We start from the raw sequence: 23,864 nt of genomic DNA on the forward strand, positions 1-23,864 counted from the left end.
CTTCCAAAAGAAACCAGAAAGCTTCTGCAGCAACAGGGCTCCTGACTCTTTCAGCTGAGTTTTGGGTGCTAAATCATCAATAATCAGTTCGGTACCATTTAGAGCTATGCAGTGACAAGTAAGGAAAATGGTGCAGGGAGAGACCCTAACTCCTACAGGAGCTATCACTAGAAGACCTATCCCTTGAACTCATTTTACCCTTCAGACTCAGCTGGCAGTTTTCTTTAATTTTGAAGATCCAGCTGTTATATTACTAAACTACCTTGGCACATTGGATCATCAAAAGACCTGTCCTGAATGGTACAGAGCTCCTGGATCTGATGGTAGCCAGAGGACTCTAAGGACAACTTTTTTTCAGATTCAAAGTGGCATCTTTACACACCAGCTTTAAAGCAAAGATTGACAGTAAGGGTATAAAAATATAATGAATTAAGCTTTGCAAAAAATAAAAATGTAGTGAATACGTGCTCTGCTGTTCTTTGGTGTATCATCTATGAAACCGGAAAAAGATACAGAGTATGTGTATGATATATGTATGGCTGACCTAAAGCTCTAAGCAGGGATCTACCTATACTCACATCAAGCAAGCCTGCATAGAAATTCCTTAAGAATCTCAAGTTTTTAGTGTTCTGCAAAATTAATTATGGAGCAGGTCAGCACTGTTCAATACTACAACCCAAACAGGTCAACTGCTACAAGTAAGAAAATTAAACACTCATGAAGAACAGCAACATAGATGGTTGAGAACTGGTGATTAGATAAAAATGAAGACTTGTTTAAGCATTTAGTTCCAGATCAGCGCCACTCAAGTAATACAATAGTTTGTTTGCTCTATACCATCTTAATGTAGAAGTGAGCAGAAGCACAAGCCTGACGAATTCAGCCTTAGGACACAGGAGCAGCTAAGTAAGAATCTCATTGCTTTGGTGGGATCAACACGCCTATTATCCTATCCTTCCCTGCCTTCTTGATTGCAGAAGAGCTCAGTGTCACCGCTGGGTTGACTAGACCTGGGAATGAAACAGCCAACTTAAATCTATTGCTTCTTCAGGCTCATGTTTCAGTGACTACAGAAAGCGGTGCTACACCGGACGCCGCCAAAAATAAGTACTGCACCCAGTTGCCTTCACTTCATCCCCTACTAAACCATCCTACAGAGAGATTCTTCAGATTGCCTGAAATCAGGCCTCACTGCCTTTTCTAGCCTACCCAGAAGTGCTTGCTCCAAGAGGGAGAACAATGCAGTCTTTAATTGGCTTGGGCATATGTACCACTATCATACCTACTGCAATGAGATGTCACATCCCTCAAAGTCAGTGCAAACCCTAGTTTCTCTTAAAGAAGGCTCCAGAGGCAACCAACAACTCAACTGTTGACAAGCTTCAGGACAATGCAGTGGTTCAGAGTCCTGCAGTATGGCCTCCTCTAAAACTACTGGTTAAGACAATTTTTACATGCAGCTTAATTTTACATGAGGAATTGTTAGCTAGTCACGAAGAACAAAATAGAGGCTTGAGATCACATTGTTAATAACAATACATGAACAATGCTGCAACAAAAATCATGTAGTACTTGCACTACTTTCTGTAATGCACTCCAGAGGAACAAAACTACTGAGCATCCCAAGTCCTCTGAGATCTGACTATTACTAGAATGCAGTAAACAGCTCACATGACATGGCCAAAAGGGGACTCACTACAATCATTCCACAAATTAGAATCATAGAATTGTTAGGGTTGGAAGGGACCTTAAAGATCATCTAGTTCCAACCCCCCTGCCGTGGGCAGAGACACCTCCCACTAGACCAGGCTGCTCAGAGCCCCATCCAGCCTGGCCTTAAAAACTTCCGGGGATGGAGCTTCCACCACCTCTCTGGGCAACCTGTTCCAGTGTCTCACCACCCTCATGGTGAGGAACGTTTTCCTAACGTCCAGTCTGAATCAACCCATCTCTAGTTTTAATCCATTCCCTCTAGACCTACCATTACCCGACATCCTAAGAAGTCCCTCACCAGCTTTCTTGTAGGCCCCCTTCAGATACTGGTAGGCCACTATAAGGTCTCCTCGGAGCTTTCTTTTCTCCAGACTGAACAACCCCAACTCTCTCAGTCTGTCCTCACAGGAGAGGTGCTCCAGCCCTCTGATCATCTTTGTGGCCCTTCTCTGGACACGTTCCAGCACGTCCATATCTTTCTTGTAGAGCTCCAGAACTAGACGCAGTACTCCAGGTGGGGTCTCACAAGAGTGGAATAGAGGGAGAAGAATCACCTCCCTCGACCTGCTGGCCACGATTCTCCTGATGCAGCCCAGGATACAATTGGCTTTCTGGGCTGCAAGTGCCCACTGACGGCTCATGTTGAGCCTCTTGTCCACCAGCACCCCCAAGTCCTTTTCTTCAGGGCTGCTCTCAAGCCAGTCACTGCCCAGCCAATATCGGTGCTTGGGATTGCCCCGACCCAGATGGAGGATCTTGCACTTGCTCTTGTTGAACTTCATGAGGTTGGCATGGGCCCACCTCTCTAGCCTGTCAAGGTCCCTTTGGATGGCATCCCTTCCCTCCAGCATGTCAGCGTCCCCACACAGCTTGTCAGCAGCACTCCACTTCGACATTAGAAAAAGAATCATCCTGACCTACCACTCTCACTTTCTAGGCAAGTATGGGTAGCTGGAACAATACAGACTGTCTCACGAGGCTTATTTTAGAACATGAAGCCATGAATGGAGTCTCTTCCCTTAAACCTAGAAAACAAGTATATTACATAAAAAAACCATTTATTTGGGAAAGGAATGACACAGCAGCACTACACTGATAGAGAAACAAAGTGGGCAACCTAATCTAGACAAATAAGCACTTCTGATTTAATTTTTAGCAAGAAGGTGGCAATTGTGCTGGAGTCCTATTCCCTAGAACACCATCACAAAGACTGGAGTAGAATACCCATTAAGTTTGTCATATTTTTCTGGAAGCTTTCCAAACAAGGCCTACCTCTGTATCTGAATGTCAGATGTAGGATTCTGAAGTCTGGGATACTTTTCAAGTGATCGGTCTTTCTCAGGACACACATGCAGTTTCATTGTTCACAACCCAGAAAGAAAAGAAAAAAAAAAAGGGCTCTTGGGAGCCTTTGCATGCTGCCTTGAAATCTTCATTCCCAGTTTTCTCCCTCGTTAACAAGCCATGAACTCAGCCATTCTGAACACTTCTAGCTAGAGAGACTGCCTTTTTTACAACAGGGTTAAAAGTGGCAGAACCAAAGAGTGTCAGAACAAGACACACAGATAAAGAATAAGCCATACAGCATGACAAGGGCAGTCCAAATCCTTGGGACATGGACCACCACTTAATTGTGGGGGAAGGTGGCAGAAAGTACGGAGCTGTGGAAATGCCTCAGGCTCCCTGGGGAAGCAGTATGGCTCCTACTTAAGCTCTCTTTCCTGGGAAGCTCTTAATTTATGTTTACACTGAAATAAATGGAACAAAACAGTTTATTTGTGGGGGAACATCTGAGAGGGTGGTTAGTGCAGCCCTTGGGAGGCAGCAGGAAGTGGGATAACCTCAGAGCCAGGCCCAGCAGAAAGTACACCAGGAACATTAGTTTCCACATACACAGCCCAGAGGAATCTAGAGACACAAGTGAGAGAAGAAAAGGGAGGAGCAAAAGAGGCAGTTAAAGTTTTTTGGTGTGCCTTTTTTTTTTTTAATCCAGTTGTTGATATTTTTTCAGTAGCTGATAAACTGCTACTTCACTAAAACTATTATCTAACTGATAAATACCCATGTATGCCAAGGTTCTCCAACTTTGAGCAAAGGTATCAGAGTCAGTCACAAGATGCTAAGGCCAGAGAGGCCACTAGCTTGGCCGGTAACTAAACAACATACCAGCCATGGCTCCTCCTTGATTCATGACTGCCTTGCCACCCTCAAATATCCAAAGATGACAGCATTTATGTTAGAGTGTTGAAAGCTGCAGAATTGTCAATACCCAAGTACAAAGCAAGGACCATACAAATGGATTTACCTGTCACGGCTAGTTTAAAATGTAAGTCCCAATACCTAAACGCAGGATTGCTTAAGCCAAGCTTGGTCTTTGGTTTAAGCACTGACTGAAACTAATTATAGACTCATTTCCCCTGCCCCGAGACTCCATCTTCGTGCATGTATCCACATGAGCAAAGGGTGGCTAAGAGTAAAAGGAGGCCTCTTTAGGGAAGGTTGGGAAGCAGCCACTGGAAAGCGGGAGAAGGCACACTGTGGTACCAGCCGCTGCTTTCTGGACCTCATCCCAGCATCTGCTGCCAGCAAGTTCTCAAATCCCTTTGCCAGAATATAGCTCTCCATCCAGCTTCTGCCAGAAACAGGCTTTGACGCCACCATGCGGTACTCTCACACAAGCACAAGCCCAGAAGCATTACCACTACCGGCATTCCAGGCACTGCATTACATTCCTCCCTAGTCCTCAAATGCACATAGGACAATAATTCAAGACTACATTGTGCTAGATGGCTCAACAGAAAATATTACATGTTCTAAAGGGATATTTAATCATCCACAGCCATCCTTTGCAAGGGCACTACTGGGTCAGTAACTTCAACCTTCCAGCACTTCCACAGTTGCGTTTCAAGTCCCTTTTCGTCATCCCATTTTCGAGTATGAGATTCTGATGAACAACATTGGCATAGGAGCAACTGTGATCCAACATCCCCTGCCCTCACAAACACCTATACTGAGGAGCAATAAATAAATAAACACAGTATCCAGCTTCCTTGCAATAGGGAATGCACATTTCCCTGTAGCATCAGAAAGCTGGAAGTTTCAAACAGTACTCAAGAGCCAATCAACAAATATGCCCCCAGTGCCTTACCAAAGCAACTGCCACGATGTGAAAGAAAAGTTTTACAAGCTGTGGCAATGGCCAGCTCAGCAGAAACTACAGTCTTGATAATCAGGTCCTCCACGTTGGCCATCAGTGCTGCAAGGAGGGGAGGAGGGAAAAAAAAAAGGAAAAAGTAGATTGAGAAGTAGCACACAATATCTAAAAAGCATGAGAATATGCATATGGACTGCTACCTTTGTGAATCAAAGCATGTGAGAGCCTATGGATGACAAAGCAATGATGTTTGGAAATCCATGCAAGCGTAAGTATATAGATACATGCGTAAGTATCCTAGTGCAAAAGTATTCACAAATGAGAATGATAAAAGTGATTATATGTACAGTGCAAGTAAGCAGAAACATGTGGCAAGCACATCAGCACAAGTCAGCTGGAGTCTGATCACCACCCACTCAGAATATTAGGAAAGATTAAACAAGAGTGGGTTAGTGAGATACGCCCTTACACTACAGAGAATAAGCCATAGCCACTGAGACAGAAAAAATTTTCTTGTGGACTTTTATGAGAGAACTGTTTTGTGATGTTGCACCTTCCTCTAAAGCAGCTGTTCCCACACTACGATTCATAAATTATTTCAAAATGATATGACAGGTGTCAGCTCCCAGTCCTGCTGACCTATAGATAATTTGCAGTTTCAGTACGGAAGCTCTCTCCAGCTCCTGTATGAGCCTGTAAACAGAGCTCAGGAACAGGAATCTGAGCTGACAGAGGGAGCAAAAGGCAAGAAAAGATGCACGTTAGATATAGGCCTGGATTCTACACTGAGCTTGGGATGAGTCATGCAATAGAAAGAACACCACACTTTGTTTCTGTTTTCAAGGCCAAGCAATAGAGAAGTCAGAAGAGGAGGGAACAAACAGACACTGGAGTCCTAGTCTAAAAAGTTAGTAGGGATGATAGGATAGCCTTCCCCACCCCTCAAAGGGAGCACAAGCAAACACACAAGACCTCCAGCAAACCCACACAGACATTTGGTAATCCCTGTCCCAAAGAACATCCAGTACAAACCACCTGACTACAGAGTTCGATGTAGGCCTACAATTACTATTTCTGATGTTCAAATAATGACATGCAGGGACCTGAATAATTACAGAGGGGCATGCAAGCAAATTCAGATGTGAACTTCTGTACCAGAAGACAACTAAGTGAAACTAACACAGCACGGGCACGTATAAGTGCACATAAACATCTCGCAACACAAAATTCTTGCCAGCCCAGACAAGGCTAGCACTTTCCAGCCAGCATTCTACCTCCCTACGACCAGAACCAGATGCATCAGAGAAAGGTGCAAGAAGCCTTGTAATGGCTAGTTAGAGAAGCCTGCTTACATTGCTCAGCAGTTTACTTAAGAGTGCGTGTTACATACTTTGGTTTGGGGTGGGCTGTGGAAACGTATCAATATAAATAACTATGCGTACACAGCTTACTGAAAACATATGGTGCAAGAAGTGACTGGAAAGCCATGCACACATATGATAGGAAAAAGTCTGCTTCCATCTGAAAGCCAGATTCAAACCACTTCCTCCAATATCTAAGTGCTCCCTAGCAACATTGGCTATATGGGCATAGCTATCAGTAGTGTTACTGATACCTCAGTATCACAGGTAATTTATCCTTTGAAGGATATACCTGGATTCTGCTCTGCAGATGCATTTACTCCCAGCAGACCTGGCAAAGGTGTGGAAGAGGGAGCTATTTTATATGAAACATAGACTGAAATGAAAACACCCAGCAAAAACCTGAGCCATGGAAAGATGACACCACATCCAAGAGTCATTCAAACTGGCACAGCTCTCCAGAGGTTGGTCACTCATCAGACTGAACGGGCCATGGGAGCAGTAGAGGGAGGGAAGCTTTTAGAAGGAATGGAATGACCTTAAGAAACGGGAAATGTAGGTAAAATATTAAGAAACACACCCTGAGAAAGTCTCAGAATATTACTCGCAAAAGGGAAGGGGTAGGCCTCATCTCTGGGGATAGCACTCATCTCTGGGCATAGAGAATAAATGCACAGCTCTAGTGAGTAAACTGTAAGGAACAATGCTTCCCTCCACCCTGCTCTGGTGTTAAGTGAGACACACTAGGGCTCTTCCCTGACTTTGTAGGATTCACACTAGTGAGATGATTCAAGATCCAACAAAGGAATAAAAGAACAAGCTCTGTACTGACCTGCGGTGTCTCTCCCCTCTTGTTTTAAGTACCTCAGCATTGCACTCATGCTCCACTTGTTTCCATAATCCTCTACTTCAGGATCATCACAGCTAAAAATAAAAGAAAGAAGCGAGTTGACACCACTGGCGTACCTCTATGGATTTGCACCAGCCTTAGACCAACTTGTAAATTGACCCAACCTCTAGAGATCAAGTTCCATTTTCCAGCTAAGTACCTGACATAATCTCCACTCTTCTTGTTGACACTGTAGTTGGTCAGATGCATGAACTGGTTTTTAATGTTCTTGGATGCCTGGTCATACCTCACTGTTGCAAACCTGTAAAAAGGGACAACGATTCACAATATTTCTTGAACAAGTGACACACTTGCTAAATATGACCTAATACACAGGCCACTCAACAACAACAGCTAGGGAGAGAATGCATGTAATGAGACTTCATCAAATGCAATCTCTCCTCACGAAAAATACAGTTTATTCTCAAGGGCCACACCCAGGTGCATTTAGTCTCTTTTTCAGTTTCTTAGGGCAGGGAGCTCCATTTGCTCGCCTGGGAGTTTTCACAGCCTGACAGTGTACACATCGTGCTACGCACATTGTTTTCCTCAGCTTCTAAGATTTGTGGTCCTTGGACATTATGGTCAAACAGGCCACTTCGCTTCAGGCAATCAGTGTCACAGTCCCTTCAATTTCACAACAGCACCTACCATGAACACTTAAGATCCACTGGTCCTGGAAAATGCACACATTCAGAGCAATCATACTACATTTGCATACCACAATCAGTATTTCCTGAAGTCTCATAGAAGCACAGCTCAGTTCTTGTGTACCCCAAGGATGCCTTAGGAAAGGCTGAGGGTGGGAACAGGTTTCTATGACTGACAACTACACAGCCTACAACTGCCAGTCCTCGTTCTCAGGAGGCATCCAGAAAACCCAATATAACCTTCAGGCCAGACCAATTTGTCCAACAAAGCAGCATCTGCTCCGGGGTGCTGTCATTCTCAGGGACTACGCAGGCCTTCCACAACTCAAAGGTGTCACCTAGCTATGTCCAAGGAAAGGGACTGTAGGAAAGACCACAATCAGGTGCAAGACACTGCTACAAGCTTTTTAGTCTCTGTATGAACCCTGTTACAGCCAACAATACCAAAGTTAAATCAGCCCATTTATTAAGGTGTGGTGGGTTGACCATGGCTGGATGCCGGGTGACCACCAAAGCCACTCTGTCACTCCCCCTCCTCAGCTGGACAGGGAAAAGAAAAACATAACAAAAGGGTCATGGGTTGAGATAAAGACAGGGAGATCAGTGACCAACTACCATCACAGGCAAAAGACTCGACTTGGGGAAATTAGTTTAATGTATTACCAATCAAATCAGAGGAGGATAATGAGAAATAAATCCAAATCTTAAAAAAGACACCTTCCCCCCCACCCCTCTCTTCTTCCCAGGCTTAGCTTCACTCCTGATTTTATCTACCTCCTCCCCTCCAGTGGCACAAGGGGACAGGGAATAGGGGTTGCAGTCACTGATGGGCTGTGCCTTGGCCAGTGGCAGGTTCTTCTCGGAGACAGATAGCATCGGCTCTATCTGACATAGGGGAAGCTTCTAGCAGCTTCTCACAGAAGCCATCCCTGTAGGATCACTGCCACCAAAACCTTGCCATGCAAACCCAAGACATATGGGAACAATGGTAGTAACCTCCTGATTAAAATGCATTACCTGTGCTGTAACTGAGTACCCCATCACCCACTCCCTTAGCCATACACTACCATCACCGATATTTGTGTTGAAATGAATTGAAGACTTGATATAACTGTAAAATAACCCAGAATTTTGGTTTGTAAGGTGTTTGAGGGGTATTTTTTATTTGGTTTTATGTTGAGGAGGCAGCAGAGGGAACAGGAGGTTAGAGGGAGAAGGGTGCGAAAGGACAAAGGTAGATCAGCTCCCCAATCAAGCTACAAAGTTGTAAATTGATGAATTTGTTTGTTTTTTAATCCCCTCTCCAGTGTCCACACAGACTTAAGCTATCCATACTCTCTTTCCTCAGCTATCCATCTTTGTTTTACCTACACAATACCAGCATAAGTGTCTGTCCTGCACAGCAAGCATCTAAACCCAGCCTTTTTTGCTAAGCTATTTATCAAATCAGATCAGCTCACTGCATGGGTACAGAAATGCTTCTGGCGATACAATACAATGGGCATCACAAGCCCCTGAATAAGCACAGGAATATAGCACCAAATTGCACTGAAGCAATTTAAACAGTAATCTTATCAACAGCACACCTCTTTAAAAAGACGTTGAATGCTGAAACAATATAAGCTTCTGGGGAAAAGGAAGGAGCTTCTCCCGCAACCAACTGCTAGCACACACAGTTGCCCATGCTGTCCCTCCATTCCAGTTTGCACTGTGCAGCCAGGGGAGAACTGATCACATACCTGTGCCAGGAAAGGAAACGGTCAACACAAGAATGGGAACAGCAGCCAGGAAACATGCGGGACTGTTTCTCTTGATCACCATGCCAGTTTAAAGTGTTCAAAATTACATCTTGTGCAAAAGTTGCTGTCTAAAGATGTAGTTACATGATCACCCTTTGTCAATCTAAGGATAGAGGGCAACTGAAAGCTCATCACCTGCCCAGTTCCACACTCCAGCCGCTCTACTTGATCTGCTCTGGAAATTACATAGCCGCAGGCAAGCCAGGTAACTTCACAGATCTGACCAAACAGCCACTTGAGCAAATATAGAAAGATACCAATTATCTTTCAACCAGATGCAGATATACCCTCCTTCAGACATAAAGGAGAATGTTAGGATGCAGAGTCAGGACAGAAAGAGGGTACTGCCTCCATTTTTAGGAGCAGGCCACAAAATTTAAAAAAATAAAAATCAAACATTAAGCAGAGGATAGTACTATTTGAGGCAACATTTGCAAAATCCTACATTCAGACAAAAGACATACCATCAAGTTAAATATAGTGTAATAGAATTATTCCAGTTGGAAGGGACCTACACTTATCATCTAGTCCAACTTTCTTATTCTGCACGTAATCAATTCCTGTTTCAATATGTATTTTAGGCCTCAGACTTTGCAGAAAAATAAATAAAACAAAATATCAAGGGCAGAATCCAGGGCATCTAGTTGGCAGAATGAATGACCACTGCTAACCACCACAGTTCATAACAGCAAGTATGTTCTGGTTATAAAAAACAAAACAAAATTAAATCAACTTGAGAAGAAATACCTTTTTCTTCTGATCATCCTCCTATACCACAATACCAGTGTCTCAAAAGAGATAAAGGGAGCAAGAAAGGGTAAAGGGAAGTCAGACATATGCTATCCTAAGAAGCCCTGGCAAGAGGGAAAGAAAGTACCAAGGAAAGCAGGGTTAGTTGCAAGAAAAACACAGTGGATTCAGGTGAAGGCTCAAAGCAGGAAAAAGGAGGCTGCGCTCAAGAAAAATATAAGAGGGAGAGGCTGGCTGTGCAATGAAGTTAGCGTCCAGAAAAGAATGCATCCCTAATTTGCTTTATTAATAGTGATCTCTCTTTATCCTTCCCCTATTATTTTCTGTAGTTCAGAAGAAGCTGAGCTATACAAAGACATCTAACAAGTTACACAAGAAAGAAATTCATCCTTTAGAAAGAACTGCCACGAAAAAAAGAGTCTAATTTCCCAGTGGAAACGAAGCCACCACTGCCCTCACTTGGTAGCCATTTTGAGAAATATCTCTCTCTCCACAAGAACTGTATCAGCTAATCCATGAAAATGCTCATCAGATTAAACCTATCCTTAAATACACAGGTGGGAGCAGGAAAAAACAGAAACAAAAACACCCCCATGATGTAACTAACTCTAAGCAGCAAGGTTAAAAAAAGTGAAAAAGATTTCGCTCCATATTTTTCTAAGCTTTAACTACATACGAAGTCAGAGCAGCTGGCAACCGAAAAGAGTTTGGAAGTTTGGATTCCCTTTCCACATATTTCCACAGCTAAAAGTATTTGAATTTTTCAGTTTAACTGTAAATTTCCTGGATTTAGCACTTCTATTTTGAACATAGTGGCAATAGCCCTATCATTATTTTTTTTTCCTTAATTATGATTTCATCATCTTCACCTTAATAATCATTTATTGGCAACATACTGAAAGCATTTGTTGATAATATGATTTCAGCCAGATCCTGGAAGATACTGAGCACGAGCGGCAGAGGGCAATTCGGTTCGCCATGCTTATCAGCTTCTTAATTTTTTTTGTTATGCACATAATCAAAAGTATGAGGATACAAGCCCCTGGCAGACATACTTCTAAACAGTATTTCTTTACCTTGCAAATGCTTGCATTAGCTTCCTTCTACAGAGACTGACCTTAGTTACTAGCTGGTCTGAGCTCCATGGCTGTAGAATTTACATTTCCATGGGAACTAATTATTCAGAAGGGATTTCAATGTGTTCTAGAGCTCTCAGTACATAAACTTTCTCTTCTACTAGGATGTTGTCATCTTATGGGATATCATGGGTCAGTTCAGCAATGCACAAAAAAAAAAACCCCACACACCATTAAATGATTCAAATGTACTATCAAAAAACCCCAAGCTTTAAACAACAGAATCAGATGCCAGCTTACTACACTCTCCAACAGCTGGTTTGACAACCTTACTAGCCTCATGCTAAGTGCAAGTCTGCAAATAGAAAATCCAAGTTATTTCTAGAGCCTCTATCAATAGCCTCTGGATGTTAGAATGGTGACAGATCACAAGTCCAATGCCGGCAATAGCCCACACCCCTTAGACTGTGTTTCTCACTTGCTTGGGATGGAAGAGCGTTACTACCACTGAAATATCAGTTATGATTACCTTCAGTACTCTAGTTCTACAGCTTTTCATACTGTACTTCATCGTATCTTTCTTCCGCTGTAGCAACAAGGCTACTCATCCACCACACTTGTTCTCTCCAGAACAGACAAGACTTGCACACTACAGAAAGCCTTGGATCAACAGAAATTTACAGGTTATTTTTAGAGACACTAAGATCATAGAAACAGGCCTTACAGTAAGAGTGGAAAGTAGGAAAGCTTCAATGCTTCTAAAAGTCTTATAGGTATTAACCTGAGATTAGAATAAACTCTTGAGAAATCTTACAATCTTTTAGAGTATGATTTCATTCCAGGGCCCTGCTCTCTTCCAATGACATCTGGACTCTGACCTTTTTCCAGTTCCAGACCCCTTCTAAGAATAGAATATTTGTCACCTAAATATAAGGGCCGAGATCCTAAAAGCCATTTAGAAACTATAGGGTAAGGTGGCACAGAAAATAAAGTGCAAGCCTCATGTTTTCCCAGTAACACAGTTTACCACAAGCACATGCTGCAACATTCTGCACGAGCTATTTTCCTAAGCACTAAAGGCTTCATGCCCAGGTATCTCATATTGCTATGATCCAGCCAAAGAGTGATGAAGGCACAAATAACTGAGGCCAGGTCATCATCTGCCAGGACAGGACTGTTTCCTAGCCAAAGCATTACTCGTGGATGCTGCTATGTGGGAGCCTGCAATCAGCCAGGAATCCGAGAGTACTCCTAAACTGAAGGCTGCATTGTCCACATGCGAAGGCACGTCTTCAGCCAAAGAGACTATTTTATCGAGTGGAACTCTTCAAAACGCTATCTTCTGCTCACTAACACCACGTCTTTCTTGCTCTGCTTCAAGCAACTCTTACTTTCCCCAACTGTGATCTGATCCTGTCCGAGTTCTATATTACTCCATAGGCTTTGCAATGCAGAGACCCAACACACTTACCACTGCTGTGTATGGCTGGTAGTTAAGTTTGCATGGCCTGAATGTTCAATAACTGGATCCACATTGCTTAGAATTCCTATAAAGAATTCTCCTGTAGGACTTGTCAAAATAAAAGTCTAGGAACAGGTGAAATTTTCCACTATTAGTCAGACAGGAAGGTTTTGTGCCACTTCAGTGCATTCTTCTGACCCCACCTCATTTAAATCAGTAGTTGTTAACAATGCAAACTATTACAGAGGTAGCCAAGAAAGGAACGGATGTCTGTTCTGTATCCACCATCAGAAGGATATCAACTCTGTTTTGGCCTGAATTCAGATTTCCTTTCTCCATAACCCAGGTTCTAACCACAAGTTTTCAAAGTTGGATTTCTCCTGCGTTGACTGAACTCTCTTTCACCTGCCAATGGGCTTGTGGGGTGGACGGAAAAGAAGCAGAGGATGCAGGAGGAATGGTCCCCCATCACAGCATTAACCTGGGTCACCTGTGTGATATGTATTACACAGAGATAATATGGCTCACAGCAGCAAGGACATAGGAAGCATCTTCCCCTGTCTTGATATTATGTACAGCCTGTATTCACTATCTAAATTGAACAACAAGTGATATCAAAGTATTCACTTTCATTAACTTGTTTCCCTGGCCTTACTGCACTCCCATTCTCACAAAGATCCTCCCCTTCTAATGAATTATGTCCTTTTAAAATCTGAGGAAAGGAAAAAGTTAAGAAAATTAAGGACACCTAGTAACATAATATACAATACATTAGATTCCAAAAGCCTCTGAACAGAAATATTGTGGGAGAGCTTCTACCCCAAAACTACAGCTGGAAATGGGAAAGGTTAAACCGAGGTTGACTGCGCACTGTTTAGTTTCCACGCAGATTGCTGCCAGCAACACGCCTCCCAGGCAGAAGTAGCAGCAATCATATTGTGAACAGCCCTGGCAGCCTCCCTCCCTTCCACTGCAGCTTCTCTTTCCTCGGGAGGACGGAGGAGATGTGCTTCATTTCTGAATTCAAAACTGAGAATAGAGAAGTGACACTGGTACATTTAATTGTTCTGACACACCTGCCTGTGTCTCAGCTGGTCACAGCCAAGTTACACAGGCAGATGAAGGCAACAACCAGTTCCCTTTCCCAGCAACTACACACTGCTACAGAGCTCGCCTTCAATAGCAGCACATTTGCCTTCCCTCTGGCTGCACTTTCTCTGGATCAGAGAGGAGGGAAAGAGCAATCAAAAGGAAGCAGTAGGGTGGCAGCAGTGGCAGCAGTTCTGTTCTGGGCAGCAGGAACAGAAAGTCAGGGGAGAATTCCTTCAGACTCCAGAAGTACTCTCAACCTCCAGACTAAGAGTACATCACTTAGAGGCACCCCAGCTCTCTACCCTTCCCTATCACGCTTCAGGCTTCCCCTGTTAAAAATCACCTTTGCCATTCAGATAGTGGCAGATTACTGCCCTCCCTCCCCATCGTGTAAGAGATCACTATAAGCCTAACACGCAAGTTCAAGCTCCACCTTCAATAGGCCACCCACTTCAAGTGATATGCAGCACTTTTCCCTGTTGGCCTAGCAATCTATAAAACATGTCACAGAGCTCACACTTATCTCTAGAACCCCAAATCCACCACACCAAAACTTGACTGGCCCCTAACCCACACCCCTACACTGCCTTAACCCAAACAACCTGCCCTTTTACTGTCACGCGTTCAGACAGGACACTACCCGAGGGACCATACACCACTATTTGCCTTATCCCCAACATTACTTCAGGAAATGAATTGACCACAAGGTAAAGTTTGTCATATGCAAGTCATTTTGGAAATACGCAAACTGGATCATTAAATATTTACATAAGATGTTACATGGTTTTGCATGAAACTTGGCAGCTCTAGAATGCTTATTTGAAACATCTAGCCAGGGCCTAGGAAAAGAGGAGAAGAAAAAGGACCCTGGAGTGGGAAGGAGGAAAGAATAGTTAATCCTTTTTCTCTCAAAAAAGCGCTACAGAAAAAGCACACATTATGATAGTCTTTTCCATGACTGCACACAGAGTTCCTGCCTAAATGTCCTGGAAATAACCAGTGAAGCGTTTCTCTAAGCACGCTCCTCACATTTTATGCTTGGAGTCACTTTCTCAGTATCTCTTCCTTCCCCTCCCCATGCATTAGACTTTGGCTTCCCTGTTAGTCTATTAGCTGCCACTTTGTTTAGGGAACTAAACACATAAAAAGTTGTTTGTACCATTGAATTCTCTTTATGATTCCCATGAACTGCTGTTAAAATGAGGATGAAAAGAAACAACATTCCCTAAGGGAATTGTTCAATGGACTAGAACTGGTAGAGGAGAACTAGAGATATTTCTATTTTTAACACTATCAAGGCCTGGACTCCAAAGCACCACCTGGGACCCAGTTTACTTGCAGTACAGGGCAGAAAACAGAAATCTAGAGACCATCACAATCCCCCTATCTTGAACATCAATATTTTCCACAGCATCCACCTGATATGTCAGTTAGAAACCAAGTATGAATAGGAGCGAAAGCTTCTAGGAGAATTACTAAACATAAAAACGAGTTTTGGTAACATCTCTGTGATGGCAGAGTTTCTCTAACCAAAGTTGGATAAAATTATTCAGACAGTTCTGTGTTAAAGAACAAGATCCAGGAGCAGTTTTACCAAATGTTTGCAGAGACAGGAGAAAAAAAAAAAAAGTCTTATTTTCCTTTTTTCTCTTTTCATAAAATATTTGCAAGTTTTCAACTTATGTGCCGCTATTAACAGGATTTTGAATGTACGGAGCATAAGGAAACACCGTGAGGGTGACCGAGCACTGGCACAAGTTGCCCAGAGAAGCTGTAAAGTCTCCTTCCTTAGAGATATTCAAAAGCCATCTGGAGAGGGTGCAGGGCAACTGGCTGTTGGTAGCCCTGCTTGAGCAGGGGCTAGATGACCTCCGGAGGTCCCTTCCAACCTGAGCCACTCTGTGATTCCACAAACCTCTTCTGTTCCTCACATTCTCTAGTTTCACATTGTGCAGACTGTCACCAAGAGCTGCCCAGCCCCTGCGATTCTTTAGTACACCGATCCTGCCTGTTAAGTGCAACAGTAGGGTCATGTAGTTATACCCAGAGACCATCCTCTGCTACCCAAAGACAGACTCAAATGACTGAGGGGAAGAGAAGTAATTTGCAGAATATGAAAGATGAGGAGAAGCCTACAGAAGAGAAAAAAGTGAATTTGCTAGTTAGTATTCAGCTACCTTTCCTTCAGAATTTCCTAAAATACGCCATCAAGACGACAGGTTGCTAAAGCTGGCATAGCACAAGATATGTAAATGTTGCTCAAGGAGACTTTTTTTTTAAAACACACAACTCTTTCAACCAAAAGAGCAGTTTTGATGGAGCTCACCAAGAACAGGTTGTTCAAAAAATCAAACCTTTGTCCAAAGACAAGGGGACCAGATTTAACAAAAGGCATCACTAGACCATGACTAAATATCTATATATATTTAAAAATATAAATATTTTTATATTACATATGCATAAAAATATATATTTTAGACTTCCTTGTGGCTCTCAAACAGTAGCAGCCTGAGGCCTGACTACCCTGTTTTACAAAGAAGATTCAAGGTAAAACACACATAGTCTAAAAATCAGGTAATAGATGTCTGTATAGGCAGCACATTTCTATTAAAAGACACATACACAGATCTCTCTCATCAGTGATTCAAACCCTGCTTATCTTAATTAAAAAGCAAGGAGGCAGCAGAAAGTCTCCTGGCTTGATGCACTATCCATTGTGGGGAGAGTCCAGTGGGGACATCTAGTAAAAAACACTGCTCCACAGCTTCTGTGCAAGTCGATGTCTCCTGAAGTGGTCGTAGTCTGATCCCAAGTGTCCATGCAAAAGTGAGTTGCGGTCCCTAAGAAGCAGAGTCCTGCCAGGCAGGGGTTACTGCAAGGGGGATGGGGCCGCTGCGGCAGGCTCTGGCCTAAGCACAGCCTGTGAGGTAATGTGAATTCCTTGGCTCCAAGCGAGCACCTGAATTCTTTGGAAACCACAGGAATCCAGCACAGAAAAGGTAAATATCCCAGCAGAGCCAGTGCTAATTAGGAAGCCAGGCTACCGAAGGAGGAGACACTGCGAGGCTGAGGGGGGTGAGCTCAGGAGGTGGGATGGCAGCCACTGTGAAGCCCGGCTGTCTACCCCGCCATTACCGGAACTCTCGTGTCCCTCTGGAAAGTCTCACCCAGCTGCTGCTCCTTCAGCCTTTCACAAGAACATTTGGTTTTCAGCTCAGTTTTGCCTTTTTTTTTTTTAAATCTATTTTTCAAATTCAGTGTAAGCCTGACTCAGGAGTTCCTGCTGGGCTAGGACTCAGAAATAAGGCTGCCTAAAGCTGGTGGTTTAGGCAAAGTAGGCTACAGAAATCTCCCCAAAACATGGAGCCATTTCACTATGAATTCCCCACACCATGTGTCAAGTGCCCATAATGCCTGCAGGCACCAAGCAAGACAGGTCGACCAGGCTCCTTTCTGTCCCACAAGGAGGTACACAAAAAGAGGGAAAGTCAGTCAGGAGAAAGAGAGGTGTCCCAAGCTGGCAAGATGGGGAAGGCTCACAAACAGCACAAGCTATTCCTGGCCCCACGTCCTCTTCAGCTGTACTTCAGACACAAGTCAGGCTTGTTATTCTCTCCTTGCACGGGTGCCCCTCCAAGAACCAGCATAATCCACCAATTCAACAGTTGGCTGTAAGACCAGCCTTGGGACTTCCACATAACTGGGCTTGGTGATTCACCTTCAAAAGCATGTCAAAGTTCGTAATTAAGACCGTAGTTTATTAACAATGAATCTCTTATTCATACTAGGATATAAAAGGTATGTCAATAAATATATTCCATCACATATTTTGGAAGTCTTAGATAAATAAAACTACCTTGATTTTTAACATACGATCAGATGACTAAGTTACACTCTCACTGAGTTACACTCTCAGGCAAACGTGGACCAAGCTTCCCAAGACCATCTCTTTCTCCAAACCTGTACCTTCTATGCAAAGGTCCCAGCTACAGTTTTACAGACTGTGAATCACAGATGGCCAATCCAGATGATAATTGCCCTTTCCAGCATCAAGTTACTAAATATCTGCCAATTTAACAGATGCACAGCAGCATGCTTTGTCTGCTTTTTTAAAAATACGTACTAGAAAAGTGTTGGACACCACATTTTTCAATCCAACAGACAAAGATCTTAAGGCACCCAGTGCTGCTTTATGCCTTAAGCACAGCTTCAGTCTTGTTTCAAGCTTCAAGAAAGAAAAAACCCACCCCACTCCCTCCAAACAGATCACTGAATATCCCCAAATGAATCTATTAGCAGCATTCCTTCTAGAGGTGGACCAGGCCCAAAAAATGCAAGACAAGGTTTGATAGTTTGAGGGAGGCAAGGCCAGAAAAAGTAGCATTGTAGTGAAAGATGAAAACAGAGCATGTTCAGCGATACCATTCTTAGTAACTCTCCATCAGGTCTGATACCTGACACTGATGACCTAAGGCTCTGTCCCCACTAAATACAGCTTATTCTACAGGGAGTTGGGTGGCAATAGCTACAAAAAGGAACCTACTCAACATCAGCACTTCCTAAGTTCTACTCAATTTTCTTTTAGAGGATAAAAAAAAAAAAAGAAGCTTTGAGGTCAGTATCTTCCTGCAAAATTGCACTGAAAAAGAAGAGAACTTTAGCCTGGGCAAACCAAACAGTTATTCAGTACTTCCAGCACAAATCAAGAAATAATAGCTAAGGCTTTGTTACACACTTCTAGGTACATACCCTTCAAATCTCCTTCAAAGGAAACTTTTTCTTCATTATCCCACATGGAAAGCGAAACACAAGTTACACATGCTGAATCAACAATCCCTTTCTTCTCCTCAGCACTGAAGCCTCAAATTCCACTCTAGATCATGTCATGACAAGTCTAGCTGTGCCAAGAGAAACCAGGCCTAAGGAAGTATCTAGTCAAACATCACAAATGTGTATTATACCAAGTCTGTTCATTTTAAAAATCATTACATCTTATGGTTTCCTGATAGCGCTCCTTTTCTGCTAGAAGTCACCAGCTTTACTGCAACAGCCAGGTTCCTCTTCTACTTGGAATACGCAAGACATAACATTGGAGGGCAACACTGCCTTTCAGTAAATTCAGAGAACAACCCAGAAGAGGTCACCCCAACAACACTTCAGAGACTACCTATCTTCAGAAAGCAAATTCCAAACATGGACATCACCATAGTGCACCACAAGCACTAGCAGATGTCACGAAAACAAATTCCTTTGTTCTGCTGGTGGGTTTCCCCTTAGATTGCTTCAGTACCACCTTGGATTCCAGGGCCCGATCTTACCTTACAGTTCTCTGCTACAAACTGCTTCCACTCTTAAGCAGCATGGGTTGTTTTTTTTTTTCTTAAGTAAAGAATAAAAAACGGCTTCTGCTCTCAAAGATTAAAGCATTCCCCTCCCTCCCCACACAGCTAAAGTTTTGTCCCAGCCTTAAACTAAAGCATTACACTGTGTGAGGCAATAAACGGTCTCTCCCAGCACTTAACTCGCACTGTTAAATGGAAGGCAAAAAAGGCTAAATAGGAAGCCAGAATCCAGTAGCTCCGGGTGCCTTACCTCTCACCAAATGAATTTGCAAACAGGGTATGGGAAAAATACAAATCGCTAAAGCTAAGACCACTAGTGCCATCTGGAGGCCATATAAAACAGCCCACCTAAAGTTTTCTGTCAACCTCTGCTCACACTTGAGTGTTGTCCTCCAAAGAGAGCTTCCCAGCACTTGCTGCATAAACTTACCAACTCTACAGCCATAGAAGAATGGAAAAGTTTAAGAGTAATTAAAGATATTGGTTGCAATAAATTCATACCTATCACGTGACAAGTCTTGCTACAAGCCTTTAGCCACAGCTGACGCTACAGCTGAAGTTGCCCGGTGGGCAGCTGAAGTTCAGTAACAGAACTAGAGTTACTCTCCAGAGCCAGGACTGTCCTTGGACCAGAGATAACAACTCGTTATTCCCTCTACACCAGTCCCATGGTTGTACTGGTGCAGCTGACCGTATCACAGAGCAGCATTAAGATACCTAGTGCCACAGACTACCCACAGTTAGTCTCCATATACTAGCTACCTCTCACAGGGAGCTGTAAGATGGGATGCAATTTAAAGGAAAGGATAACTACCATGAGTAATACTGCAGTGTCCTGTACATTATGTTCCGCTTGTCATGTATGTGGACACCATGTGCTCTAGTCATGTATGTGGACACCATGTGCTCTAGAACATGTATAAGACTTAAGGATTTTAGAAGACTGAAGAGTGATTTTCAAGTATTACTGCCACATGGGATCTTACCAAGATGGAGAGTCCAGAACTGTTGAGACTGATGCTTCTGGATAGATACCCAGAAAGAAGAGTTATTTGCTCAGGGTTGACTACAACACTGTTTCAGCTCTGAAGGTGAATATTCTGAATATCAAAAGAACAAAGAAATTCAGCCAGACAGCATTCAGATTATCAAGTAGGGATGCCAGCTCACAAACTCAAAGAAATCAGACCATTGTTTCAAGAGACCTTTTACCTAGGATAGCCCAGGTGATCTACAGTCTTGCTACCAGTAGGAGCTCCTGGACTACTATCTTCTAGGAAGGTATTTCCAGGCCCATTAAGGATAAAGAGATTATTGGAAACAACAAGTACAAGTTTTCCAAAAAGAAGTCATGTCTGATGCCTCCTGATTGTGTTCTAGGATGACATGAATAGTTCTGGGGTCAAATGGAGAGCAATGGATGGCATGACTTAAGATCTGAGCACTCAAATGGCCCCTGTAAAGCTAGAGGAATGGGCTAACAAAACCCTCATGAACTTCAGCAAAAGCAAATGCAAAAGTCTTGAACCTGGGAGGCATACCCCTGTTCAGCAGTACAGGCTGGGTGGATACAAAGCAGCTCTGCAGAACAGACAAGCAGTCCTGGTGGACAACAAGTTGAACATGAATTATCGGTTTGCCTTCACAGCAATAAAGGCAAAGTACTTGCTGGGCTGTACTGACAGGAGTGTAGCCAGTAGGTTGAGGGAAGTGATTAGTACCTCTTACTGTGAGTGCTTAGCAAGCACTGGAGACACATCTGGAGTGTCATGTCCAGTTGCGAGCCCCCAGTACAAGGAAAGTATTGACTAAGTGGCACAAGTCTGGCAGAGAGCTTAAAATGGACTGAAAAACATGATGTACAAGGAAAAGCTGAGGAGAAAAGGATTGTTCAGGCTGCAGATAAGAAGGCTAACAATAGATCTAACTGCTGTGTTCAACTCCTTAATGCATGGCTATAAAGACAAAAACAGACTTTTCTCAAAGGTGCATAGCAGAAGGGCAAAAAGCAACAGTTAAACTGCAACAAAAGAAGTTCTGATTGCACATTAAAAATAACACGTGCACATTCACAGTAAGAATGGTCAAACGTTGGAAGGGGTTGTCAAGAAAGACTATGGAATCTCCATTGTGGAAGATATTCAAAACTTTATGGTATAAGGCCGTAGAGCACCTGCCCAAACTTTGAAGATGATCTTGTGAAGGAGGTTGGACTAAAAGCCTCCAGACTTCACTTTCCACCTGAAGCATTTGATGATTCTATCTTAAGGGATTCACTAGAACTCTGACCAGTGTACTTCAGTCAAAATAATATCCTTGTTTCCTTCCTCATTTCCTTCCCTAGACCTCTAATACAACTGGAAAAAAAGAAAAAAAACCATACACATCCCCACATACAATTCCCTCCCCCAAGCAAAACACGTTACTCTACTGTCAGACACAAAAATGCTATCTATCATGGAATTGGCAGTTGCCCCCAAACAGAGTAGAACGCTTGTCTCTTACACAGATGAATTTCTCCATAAGTAAAACTCCTTTGTTACAATAAGATCAGCAGAATTACCTTTAAGACATTAATGATGGTGCAAATCCTATTTTGGCAGTTGCTGTGCACTGCCCATTTTCAGAACATCCTAGCAATCTACTCATCTATTCACAACTGATGATCTCTTTTCTGCTCTTCACTTTCCAATAACATGCAATATTAGCAACTAACAATTAAATTGCTGATTCCAAGACTCTTGCACACCAGGCATGTTTAAGGCTCCTTTTCTAAAGTCAATATAGTTGTCAAGTTTTCCACCGACCAAGATGAGCTACCCCCCCTTCATGCCCACCTTTAGGGAAACAATCTGTTTACGTTATCTTTGCAGGCAGAGGCACATCACAACACACCTGAAGGCATTCATCAGTTTAAAGAAGGATATTTCTTGTGGGAGCGTTATTAATATATCATTTTGGATGCAGTAGCTGCTTTGGATAAAGGTACATTGGACTCAATATCTGCCTAAGTCAGAGTCATGTAGGCTCGAACCCTAGAGATACTCTTTCTGGGTACGTGCTTATAAGACAGATTCAGGATTATTTGAAACTGTTGCAGAAGACAGTCCAATGACGCTCTCTTCTCAAACACCACTATAGTTAAGTTTCTGGTCTGTTGGAAATTCAGAGGCGTGATTATTCCAATTTTATTAGTTACTACAGACAGGTATTTAGCTAAACTTCTGTGATGAAGAGAAACAGGTATTTTTGGTAGATAAGTGTTCCTCTGGGAATCTATAAGTATCTTTCATGACTTACATGCAAAAGGAAATTGACATCTTGCAGGATAAGACCAGTGAACTAGTTTAACCACACGTACTTGATACTGTAGAAAATACAAATACTGACCCAAAATTCAGAAGAGGAGTTGAAAGTATTAAAACAAAGGCCAATACAGCCAACAACAGGTCTCCAACTGTTTTTGTCTTTAGGATTAAACAGGAATTGAGAAAGTTTAGACTCCCTTCCCCTTGGAGGATGGAGAAGGAGCACAAAGGCACCAAGAGTCCAAAGAGGTTTCAAGAAGAACCCAACCTTGAGAATGAACATGCCAATGATGGTGTGCGTGTGGCCATTCAACACTTAAGAGTTGAAAACTTGCTTTATTTGCTACATATGTAATAAAGTCCCTCACTAAAGATCCTATCATCTATATAAAGAAAACTGATGGGACACAGCATGATGAAGTATCATATATTGTAAGCTCTGCTGAACTCTAACTGGCACTTCCCTCATTTGCTATTGTGTCAGGAGTACAGAGGCAAGCCAAGACATCTCTGGATCACCAAGTGCAGGTACGCTGAGAAAGAAGAAACCTCCCCTACCTGGCCAATCCTTCCTCGTAGAGATAGATGACAAGTGGATCATAGGATGTAACCAGAACATAGAGGCGCACATCAAATTTGAAATCTGAAATACAGTTGTCAAGAGTTAGTGACTGCAAGTATCCTTCAGACATCACTGCTGACATAGGTGCCCGAAGCTTCCCCAGTTGAAGAGCTTCCAGATTTTAAGGAATTCACTAGTTACATTTTTCCGGTACTAGAGGAAAATAGACCACTCAATTCTTCAACCAAAATCCTGCAAAGGTTGCACAGATCCTCAGGTGTGGGGTGGGGGGAAGAGAGAAAAGCAATTCCTAAGCATACTCACCATCTATGAGCAGGGGGTTGCTGATGTAACGAGAAACCAGGATGTCATCTTCCAGGACAATCTGGTTTGGCTACAGAAGAACAGAGAATCCAAGAGTGAAAAAACAGGAGGCTTAAGGAATAAGAAGATGATAGATCAAACCCACCATTTTTTCCAGCCTTTCCCTCCTAAAGCCACTCTGTACGAAAAACTATGTCCGGGGAGGGAAGAAACAAAATCAAAATGAAAAAACACCGTCAGTCACAACATACTTAAGGTAATTAGATCCTAACCAGAAGCCTGAGAAGGATTACATTGCAAAAAAAAAAAAAAAAATGCCCATTGAATCTTCCAGTTAAAGTGCTCCTTAGATTAGAATACAGATTTAACAGCTACATGGCAA

The 23,864-nt window shown here is 42.9% G+C and overlaps 1 protein-coding gene across 9 annotated transcripts in view; it reads right to left on the bottom strand.

Moving 5' to 3' along the window:
* TTLL5 (tubulin tyrosine ligase like 5) overlaps nt 1–23,864 on the bottom strand; it is a 158,097-nt gene that overhangs the window by 124,256 nt on the left and 9,977 nt on the right. For 7 of the 9 annotated variants that reach the window (XR_008466039.1, XR_008466038.1, XM_054199320.1 and 4 more), the window contains exons 8-12: nt 23,483–23,552; nt 23,155–23,239; nt 7,278–7,379; nt 7,061–7,152; nt 4,862–4,969 (exon numbers count right to left, since the gene is read on the bottom strand). Coding sequence is in view for 7 of the 9 variants with exons in the window: in XM_054199320.1 (XP_054055295.1) it covers nt 4,862–4,969; nt 7,061–7,152; nt 7,278–7,379; nt 23,155–23,239; nt 23,483–23,552 (457 nt within the window). In the remaining 2 variants the exon portion in view is untranslated. The remainder of the gene's footprint in view (nt 1–4,861; nt 4,970–7,060; nt 7,153–7,277; nt 7,380–23,154; nt 23,240–23,482; nt 23,553–23,864) is intronic. The other 2 variants (XM_054199318.1, XM_054199322.1) reach the window with 2 other exon arrangements.

Source organism: Rissa tridactyla, chromosome 4 (genome assembly GCF_028500815.1).
Source record: "Rissa tridactyla isolate bRisTri1 chromosome 4, bRisTri1.patW.cur.20221130, whole genome shotgun sequence".
In the NCBI taxonomy this organism is placed as follows: domain Eukaryota; kingdom Metazoa; phylum Chordata; class Aves; order Charadriiformes; family Laridae; genus Rissa; species Rissa tridactyla.